General features: G+C 32.4%; 3 protein-coding genes across 3 annotated transcripts; all 3 read left to right on the top strand.

The window, feature by feature from the left end:
- Positions 1 to 1,787: 1,787 nt before the first annotated feature.
- mRpL27 (mitochondrial ribosomal protein L27) lies at positions 1,788 to 3,451 on the top strand. The gene is made up of 3 exons (XM_074123284.1): positions 1,788 to 1,979; positions 2,844 to 3,010; positions 3,135 to 3,451. The coding sequence occupies exons 1-3, from the start codon at positions 1,901 to 1,903 to the stop codon at positions 3,333 to 3,335; spliced, it is 447 nt and encodes a 148-aa protein (XP_073979385.1). The 5' UTR covers positions 1,788 to 1,900; the 3' UTR covers positions 3,336 to 3,451.
- A 1,381-nt stretch (positions 3,452 to 4,832) lies between these two features.
- On the top strand, positions 4,833 to 8,009 carry mrn (general transcription factor IIH subunit 4 marionette). Its single transcript, XM_074123283.1, has 4 exons — positions 4,833 to 5,037; positions 5,132 to 5,222; positions 5,588 to 5,784; positions 5,880 to 8,009. Exon 4 carries the CDS (start codon positions 6,279 to 6,281, stop codon positions 7,677 to 7,679), a length of 1,401 nt encoding a protein of 466 aa, XP_073979384.1. The 5' UTR covers positions 4,833 to 5,037; positions 5,132 to 5,222; positions 5,588 to 5,784; positions 5,880 to 6,278; the 3' UTR covers positions 7,680 to 8,009.
- On the top strand, positions 5,012 to 6,170 carry LOC141451930 (nuclear receptor 2C2-associated protein). The gene is made up of 3 exons (XM_074123761.1): positions 5,012 to 5,037; positions 5,132 to 5,222; positions 5,880 to 6,170. The coding sequence occupies exons 1-3, from the start codon at positions 5,012 to 5,014 to the stop codon at positions 6,168 to 6,170; spliced, it is 408 nt and encodes a 135-aa protein (XP_073979862.1).
- Positions 8,010 to 10,477: the final 2,468 nt, after the last annotated feature.

Genomic DNA, 10,477 nt, shown 5'->3' with positions numbered 1-10,477 from the left:
AAGATGGACAAAGATAGTACTATGGGAGAGAAGTAAAAGACATAAACTTGTGGTTAAGAACAAGATAGAATGACCGAAGAAGATGAATAAGATGAGACAAATATAAAAAAAAACATTTCGCAGAGAACAATGTCTAATTTACAAAATTATTTCTAGTTATTAAAAGAAGTATTTTAAAGCTAGAAGCTTTTTGGGAAGGCCAAGAAAATTAATTTATTTTCTATGATCATGAAAAATAAGTTCATAACTTCAATGAAGTTAATATATTATTTGTTTTATTGTTTATTTAGTTACGAACAACGTATGTATTGCGTTATAAGAAACAAGTATAATATAGAATGTCCACAACATACTCAGAATGGCGAAATTACCCAGTGGTTATGTTCCTACAATATTTCGCTTCTATTTTACTTTCATTGTCTGAGGAGATTGCAAGGCCACTATCTTTTAAGATATCTAGGAGTGTTATTTGGAAGAAAGTTGTTGTATCGATGGATTGTAAATTAAGATGGAATTTTATGTAAAAGGTTTAAGCAACCTTTATTTGATGAAATGAATATTTAAGTCTGTGTGAATGGTTTGACTGGTGAGATACATATAAAGCAGCGTTTATCTCTTAAAAACTGTTAAAAGTTTTTGTTGATTGATTTAAAAAATAAACATGCATATCCATTAAAAACTAACATATAAAAAAAAAATATTTTAATGATGAGGAGAAAGATAAAAAAAGAATATAGAATGGATTAGTTAGAAATACAACAATTATCTGAAAAACCAATAAACCTGTTAGTTTACAGAAACGGCCGCGAGATGCCAGCAGTTGTCAATAAGAATTTAGGAAACCATTTTTAACAATTATATTGGCTTTACAAATATATTTTTATCTATGTTTGTAAGTTAGACATTAACAATCTAACACTTGATGCCCAAAAATAAAAATAAAAAATAATTATATTTATCGATTATTAAAGAAATAGATAATTTTAACTGAGAATATTGCAACAATGAACTGGGCAACATTTTCGAATACTAGTGAAGTGATAGGTTTTGTTGAAGGGTTTTTTACTTTAATTGGCTTATGAATAAATATAAAGTGACATTAAGTAAAGTATCTCATATCGTTAAAAATAAATACTTGCCTTAAAATTATTGGTTCTATGTTTTTGTTTTTTTTATGATGAACTTAATACAAAGTTTTGAATGCTTGAGTTTGCAAAAACGGAATATTGAACTTTATAAACTTATCGATAAACGATTCTTAATAAATTAATACTTCCCGTTTATAAAATTTAGTCGATTATTCTATTTTCTTTTTGTTTTTGAATTGAAAATGTTGTCTTATAGAACACTTCACTGTAACCGAAAAATAAAATAAAACAAGAAATGTTTAAAAGAAAGGATGATTAATTAATTAAATATTTTTTAATTAAAACGGATGTTTAACGAATAAAACTGAGCATCTTATTTTTAAGAACTATCTTTAAATAAAAACTAATTGCTAACAAACATTTCACTTGAGATTGAACCTTTTAAAAGTCGAGATCCAGCTGCTGACCCTTAGATTTTCTCTTCCTAGGAACTTCTTACAGCTCACTGTCCGGTGATGGACAGTGTTGTCTGTAACGAGAGAACACTGTCCGGAGGCCGGCAGTGCACTGGAAAAAGCTCCGGGCGCTAATGACCTCAGCTGTTGATGCGCAAAAAAAAAAAAAAAAAAAAAAAAAAAAAAAAAAAAAAAAAAGTCGAGATAAAGATAAGTTGTGGAGCGCTAGTATCGGCAACCTTTTCCAATTATAATTTTTCTGTAGGTTACAGGGAGGTTATATTATTTAACTGAATTTTGAAAATATGGTTTATTTTCGTGATATTTGTTTCTAGAAAAAGGCTAAAAAATTCCGGAATGAATTTTTTAAAAAGTTCTAGTTTGATCTCTCAAAGTTGTACACTTCTAGGAGATGCTATTAGTTACACAAAAAATGGTAAATATTATTTAGTATTTATTAACAAAGTACTGAGCAAATTTATCATTGAACTTGATTTTTAATTATTTAAGGTGAGTTATAAAAACTTGGTATTATAACTTGAAGTTTGAATTACGATGTCTGTGTTCAAGCTATGTAGAGTTTACGTTTGGTTTTGCTAAATGCAAGTGGTGTGCACGTCAACTCTGTTGCCTGTACGTATCGTATAACAGCCTCGGTCGTGTTATTATGGTGCAATAATAGCCAAAAGGTCCTGAAAATCAAGTATACCAATTTAATTCTGTCTACTAGAACTACTACATCCCTGTACCCTCTAACTACTCTTACAGTAAGACCTTTTAGGTACACAATAACGTTTGGCGTGCATAGATAGTTAAAATGTGCAACTGCTAGAAGTTACATTAGTATCTGTAGTTACTAGCTAGTTCGTCCAAGCTAAATAATCCAACAGGCTATTGTAATTACCACCAGGTATAGAGAGCTCTTTCTCCAATTGTATCTGTTTGATTCGAAAGAGGTTTTTGTTGAGAGGAACCTGGTTAAAGCTTAAATGAATCAGATTTTCTTCTCCGAAGAGCCGAACTCTTACTATACATTCAGTGCCCGGGAAAAAGCACGATTGCAAACGCAAAGTAAGTTTAAAAACTTTGCAGATCTAGTTTCGTGTACTACCTGAACATTGCAAATTATTTAACATCCCCTTACTTATAAAGTAGAGCTAATGAATATCAATAAATCGTAAAATGGGTGAACATGCATATAGAATGTCTTTAAGTTATATGGAGGGAACAGACCAAAATAGACTTATACCAATCACAATCGAAACTCATATCAGCATCCTTTCATTTATTTCTGTTCTAGGTCTTAGCGTAAGATTTGCATCCAAGAAAACTGGTAGTAGTACTCGAAATAAGAAAGGAAATCGTCGGCCAAAACATCGAGGTATTCACTATCAAGATGGAGAATTTGTACAAAAAGGGACAATGCTTATTACTCAGAATAAGTTAAGATGTCATCCTGGTTTAAATGTATGTTTTAATTTTAGTTTAATATTGAAGATGTCATTTAAGAGAGATTATTAAATTTTAATGTATAAATAAAATCGTATTCAGTATTTATGCTTAAAACAAAAAAAAAATGTTTATTTTTCAGGTTGGATTCGGGCGTAATGGAACGTTGTTTGCTTTAGAAGCTGGTAAAGTTATGGTAACTTGCGAGAAAATTGATCCGAATTTAGATCATACATGGGTGGCAAGAGCTTACGGTGGGAGAAATTTAGAAAATATTTATAAAAAGTACTTTCATGTAATACCGGAACCTCAACATTATAGATTTAAGCTAGTAGAAGAATAAACTAGTAGAAGATACTCAATTTTGTTTAATTTTTTGTTCTGTTTCTATGATTTTTATAGGAATTCATTTCTGTGTATAGCTTTTTGCTTCTGAATATATTCTTATCATCTTCATAATTTATAATATTATTTGTATGCCCCCAAATAAACAGAACTTGAATTGAAAGTAAAGTAAATTTTACTGGTTCAGGAACGGAATTTAAGCATTAGAATAAGAGGTTTTTTAAAAGTTCAAAGGAAATAGAAAGGCTTCATTTATTTTGGAAGAAGTTGAGTCTCGAACTGGAGTAGTCCATAAGTTTAGTGCTCTGTAAATTAGCGAAGTTCCAGGAGGTAAGGAATATTTTAAACAAACTTCTTCAAAGTGAATTCTTAGAATGAATTTTGTTTGGAAGGTTTAAAATAGAAATTCGTAAGCAGTTTCAAGTGGCTAGTCATGTTGTTTACCATAGAAATCTTAAAGGATAGTGTTTAATCGTCGAAGTTCAGTTGGGAAAAGAAGTTACATTGTAAAAATATTATCCCCTATAAGAACATACATATTAAATGTTTCATTTTAATATATTTGTTGAGGTATATTTTTAAATTTCTAGAATGGTGAAAATATGTTCATTTGAAAGTTATTTTTTAATAAAATCAATTAAACATTTAGGAGTTAACGGTTTTTAAGAGTTAGCACCACCAAAAATAGTTTTTATAAATATTTTTTTGACCGACTGTATTTGTAAGTGTATCGACCCCGAAAGGTACAGCAACAATTAATAATTAAAAAAATAAAAAATCTTTGAACATCGCCAAAAGCCTTTTACGATTTGGAAAGTAACCAGTAAATCTTTAATTTGTATAAAATTAAATGAATATGAGGGTGTGTTGGTAAAACTAGAGTACATTGCAAGAACGTTGGGATTGCCAGCACAAGCATTGCAAGGCAAGAATAAACATGAAGGAACGACAAGATCTCTCAAGAAGTGGAAGATTAATTCTCACAATGAAAGCCTAAATACCAAACGTACGAATAAAAGCTGTAATAGGTTAATGATGTGCAAGTATTGGTTTATCCACAAACACACCTAGACAAGTTCCACTTAGTTTTGCATTTTTTGTATATACATTGACATTTAAAGAAGCGATAACATAGGTTTGGCTCTTTAGCTATCTAAATGTTTCATTCAAATCAATGAAAACCAAGTAATTGTAATAATCTACAAGTGGATCTAACAAGGAAATAGATCCCGATTATTCAAGAAGATATCGCAACAAGTTTAACTTGTTATTCTTTTTTGGTGAATCATGCCATAAATTTCGAACAAAATTTTTCATTGCGAGCTATTTCTTATAAAGAACTCGGAGATTTTTTTCTTTATCTATTTTCATGCTGCTCTCTGATAAGATACGCGTCTAAAAGAAAATTTATTTTGAGGATTTAGTGAAGAAGCCCCCCTCTGCAAGATTGTTCGGCGAATTGTTAACCTTATATTCCTTGTGGTAAATTATAACCTAGAAAAATCAAACCTCCACTTGCTAGATAGTAAACTATACTAAGTAAAGCTTACTGAGGAAAATACGAACGTTTAAAAGTGCCCAGATCGGCAGTAATTTGGCTAAGTTATTCTTATTCAAACGAAATAACGAGTGATTTAGTTTCTTCATATAACCATTAATGAACAACTGTTATTTATGGAAGATGTTATAAAAAAGTATTCGTAAGTATCGTTAACTCTAGTTGCTTGCTGCTAGATTACATGAATAAGAACTAAAATTTACAATTTTTCTTTTTAAAATTTTATATACTTTTAGAGTTAGTTCAGTTCTACAAAAGGATGTAAAAAAATATGGGAAAAAGCATTTGTTTGATGGAAATGAAGAAACATGTTGGAGTTCAGATGAGGTTAGTTGGTGTAATATTTATTTTAAAAAACTGGCATGATTCAAGTTAAGTTTAATGATATCCTCTCGAAATTCCGTTGTGATATCAACTCTACTAAAATCCCCCTAAAGAAATGTTTGCAATAAAAGAATAGATGTGTGAAGTAAGGTGAACATTAAGTTTAAAGAAAATAACGAACCATTTTCGACACTAGGGAAATTTTCCTGATTGTCCTTCGGAACAAAAAAGTGGCCTACCAAACTAGACTTTAGTCGAGTTTTGTGTATGAGAATGTATTATAATTTAATCTGTGAAAATAGAACATTCATATTTTCTGTTCCTTATGTATTTTACTTCATATTAAAAAAAATCTACTTTTTTTGAAGGGTTTACGTCATGATTTTTGAGTACATTGTAGTGAAGGAGAAGGTACACTTCTGCAAGATACAATAGTTAATACGTTAATTGTAAATAATTTCAAAAAATTGATATTAAACACGAAGAAGGCTTTTCTAGTTAATTATTTTTTCTTATGAGAATTGAATAGGGAACCTCTCCATACAAAAATCACTTATATGAACCGGTATATGTATAAATTTTAATTGATTTTTATAAACAATCATTGGTTGAACCCCATTTTGATTGATAGTTCATTACAGATTTTATTGTGGTTTTCAGGGAAGTCCTCAATGGATACGAGTTAGTTTCAAGAAGGATGTGCTCTTAGAAAGTGTACTATTTCAATTCCAAGGTGGGTTTGCTGGGTCCAACTGTGAAATTGAAGTTGGTGATAAGATTGTCCGCACTTTTATTCCAGAAAATACAAACGCTATCCAAGAGGTTACATTGTCACCTCCTGCGGCGGTCAGTGAGTCCGAACCCGTCACCATAATCTTTTGTAAATCAACAGATTTTTTTGGCCGTATTATCTTGTACAGATTAGGATTTGGAATATTTGATAAAGAATGAGCCTTTCAGTTGTTATGTCAGATGATTTCTAAATGAACTTTTTCATAACAATAATGTAAAAAACTGAAATTTGTAATAATTATGTAAAAATACATTTAAAATTAAAAAATGAAGGATAAAGATAGTGAAACTGCAAAGGCAAAGACATTGCGCTGTTCAAATTTATACGAATATCTAAAGACATTGCCGAATTCTACTCTTGATAAGTTGTACACGTTTCCAGTTATATGTCTAGCTGTGTACAGAGATCTTCCTAGCATTGCAAAACATTATGTAATAAGAATCTTGTACGTTGAACAGCCTGTACCGCAAGCGGTTATCGCTTCTTGGATTGCTCAAGGTTATGCTAAAGAGCATGTGGATGTTGTGAAGGTGCTCAGTGATTTACATGTATGGCACGAAGAGTCAATCCCTGGAGGACTTCTAGCTTGGGTACTCAATCCTGTTTTTAAAAAGAATTTTAAAATTGCCATGCTTGGCGGTGGAAAAACTTGGGGTACGAGGGCCAATTTGGAAGTGGACACCAAAGCGCGTGATATAGACTATTTAGATAAGTACGCTATGGAAAGATGGGAATGCGTGATACACTACATGGTTGGCTCTAATCAGCAGGAGGGAATCTCAGCCGATGCAGTAAGAATACTTCTGCACGCTGGACTTATGGCAAGAGATGAAGACGATGGAAGCCCAGTTATCACCAGAGAGGGTTTCCAGTTCTTGCTACTGGATACCCCAGCACAAGTTTGGTATTTCATGCTACAGTACCTTGACACAGTGGAGTCTCGAGGATTAGATCTTGTACAATGCTTGGCTTTTCTGTTTCAGCTTAGTTTCACGATATTAGGCAAAGATTATAGCACAGATGGTATGAGTGAAGGTCTTCTTACGTTTCTTCAACATCTGCGCGAATTCGGCCTTGTATACCAAAGAAAACGGAAGGGAGGTAAATTCTATCCCACTAGATTGGCCTTAAATCTCACCGCAGGAAAGAATGCCATATCTCCAGGATCCAAAGAAGGCTATATAGTCGTGGAATCAAATTACAGAGTATACGCTTATACTGATTCAAATCTTAAAGTGGCTTTAGTAGGATTATTCACGGAAATGTTGTACAGATTTCCGAACATGTGCGTCGGCACGCTGACACGTGATTCAGTGTGTATGGCGTTGAAGAGTGGCATCACAGCCGAACAGATTATCGGCTTTTTGATCAATCACGCTCATCCCCGGCTACTTGCCAAAGGGCCACCCATCCTACCGCCAACGGTCACTGATCAGATCAATTTGTGGGAAAAAGAACGCGATAGGTTCGCCTTCACCGATGGTGTACTATATTCGCAGTTTCTGTCACATTCAGATTATGCTGTGCTCAAAGATTATGCCACAGAACTTGGTGTAGTGGTTTGGCAGTCTGATAAGAAAAGAACTATAGTGGTTACAAAACAGGGACATGATGAAGTGAAAAAATTTTGGAAGAAACATTCTAAAAATACTACCAACACTAGCTGACCTGACACTACAGCTCTGCTTCCAGCTCGGATGTTAAAATATTATTTCATTTTTAAACTCATTTGAAACTTCATTTTGTTTTTTCAGTTTTTGGTTTATGTATCCCTTTTTCATGTAGGTTAATTTTTTCTTTTAAATGTTTGTTTATGTTTTACCGAATCTGTTCTCAGATTGTGTCAGTTTTTATGCTAATTAAAAATTATTTGTCACTAATTATTCAAAAATCTAAAAGGTTCTGATGATTCTTCAAATTAATATTAATATAAAAAATGTTTTTTTTTGTCAAACATCGTTTTCAATAATGAATAAAAAATTGTTTGCAGTTTTTAATCAACGCGTTTTTGTCTTCAACCTACAGAAATCTAGTTTTTCCATCTCACATACATTTGCAGATTACTGATACAAGCTACATTCTAGTACAGATACATTAAGAGAAGCTTAGACCTTTTAGGTAGCAGTGGAATGGACTTTTTATCATTCTCTAAAAGTAAGTATTCCCTAGGTACTCGAAGAGCAAGCAGTCTTCCGTTTCGCAGGTAACCAAAGTGAAATACTCTCATTCAGAAAGTGTGGCACAGATTAATTTCTCTGAGCCTCAGAAAAAATAAAGGAATTCATGAAACCATTGCACAATTTTCAAAGTCCCAACCGTCACATTTTCTTTAACCAGACCTTTTAACTTACAAAAGTAATTAGGCGCTAGCAAAGACAGACTGGCAGATTGCTGAAGGATGATGTACTTAGGCAGGTATTGAAAAAAGTGCAAGATATGGAGTGAAATGAAAGTGAGGAGACCTAAGATAAGATGGGAGGGATGGTGTGAAAGAGGATATTGAAGCCCTGCTTTACGATTCTGAAATGTTGGAGAAATAGACCCAGATGACGATGACTGCCGGAGGAGAAGAGACCTAGACTCAATAATGAGCGTAGTGCTTCTAAAGAAGAATAGAAAAACAACGGAATTCATAAATTGGTAAAAATTACAAAGAAATATCCTTGCAGTAGCTGAAGTTAATTCAAACACTAGATCTAGACGTACCTTGCACAGTCTGTAGATATAATGGGTTCAAGATGAAAACGTTTTTAAAAAAATCATTTCTCATTATTTGTTTTACCAGCATCTCAAAGTATCCTAGACGCGATATTTCCCTTTAGAAAATGTTTACCTACTTAAAAGACAAGAAAAATGAAAATTATAAACCAGAAATGGCCGAGACGTGCGGAAAAACAAACAGCTCAAGAAAGGAAACTACTAAATTTTAATTAGCACATCGTAAATTCATTTTCTTATTTTTATACTCAATTCATGTTTGCGTACAGTGTACACTTATAGAACTAAATTTCATTTTGTTTTCAAAGTATTTAATTTCTAGCAAGAAGTAATGGATTCGACTGAAAACTCTGTAACTAGGTAAGTACTTGAACCAATTTTAGACTTACTAGATTCTGTTCATGCAAACAATGACACCACAAACAGCAAAATTCGTTCATCTTCTAGCTCTCAATGGTTTTCGTTCAATAGACCATTGATTATATATTATTGAAAGCATAAAATAAATTAAATTTAGCTGAAACTCACCATTAAACTTGCGATAAAGATGCCAACTTGTTGCTCCCCATCACCTGTAGGCAAACAAAAATTATTATGGCTTAATAAATACAATCACAACATAAAATTTATAAATAAGTACAAGAAAGGACTTATATGCTTCTTTCTACCCGAATAAAACTTAGTGCTTCTTATAGTTTAGTGGAAAAATTCTTGTATTTCTTCATTGAATAGTACGCTTCGTCTAAATGAAGTCATTTTCACCTACGTTTCCACTTGAAAATCTTCGATACTAATGAAACAGTACATCCTAATTCTAGGATAAAACTAATATCCAGCTTAAAAAACTAAAACTGATGTGGACTATACCTTAAAGTTGGCTATTGAAACGAGAATTTCAGCTGAACATGACAGCAGTAGGTTCGAAATTTATTCAAGGGAACTGTCACTAATAAATGGGTTGTTACGACAATAAGCAGGCTGAGAGCGAACCACACGGTATGTGGATCGTTGATCTTCACAGGATCAACAAAAGGTCCTCTCTCCTCTTTGCGTAGATTGCAATGAGGAGGAGGATTTCAAACATGTAATAATGATATGTCCACGTTATGTGGTAGAAAGGAAACGAATGTTTGACGATATATACAGGTATTTAGATGCACCATTTCGCTACGAAGACATAATAATTCTCCACCAAAATATATGTGCTTAAGTCTATAGCAGAGCTAGCAATGAAATATGAATGTATTTAAAAGTTATAGCCGATTAGAATGAATGGAAGAAAATGATTAGAGAAGGATTACGGTGATTTCAATTTCGGTTAAGCTATAAGGATGGCAGGAATATAGAGTACTGATCCATCCATTAGTTGTAGTTTATGTAAATAGTTGTATATAGTAGAGGGATGAATGTGTGAAGCGAATGTATCTATAAGTAAGAATGGAGAGTGAGTGATATTCTAGTGATAAGCACCTAGACGATGCTGGCTGTATGGCGGAAGCCAATGCCAAAAAAAAAAAAACAATTATTCAAAGAATGAATATGATTATCAATTCTGAATACAAAAACATTTTTTCGTCCGTTTTTGGAGGTCCAACCCTCATACAACTGTCCTATCGGTCTGTTTGAATAAGAGCAAGTAAATAGATAAAGGGAATATGCAATAAAATAAATTTAATGAAATAGTCAAGACCCAAATTAATCAGTATTATGTAAATTTGTAATTATGTTATCTATATTAATATTTTTA

The sequence above is a fragment of the Rhodnius prolixus genome, unplaced genomic scaffold, assembly GCF_049639745.1.
Source record: "Rhodnius prolixus isolate KJV_2025 unplaced genomic scaffold, Rpr scaffold_14, whole genome shotgun sequence".
NCBI classification, from domain to species: Eukaryota; Metazoa; Arthropoda; class Insecta; order Hemiptera; family Reduviidae; genus Rhodnius; species Rhodnius prolixus.
Note: the sequence above shows the minus strand (reverse complement) of the source record. Positions and strands in the feature narration are given on the sequence as shown.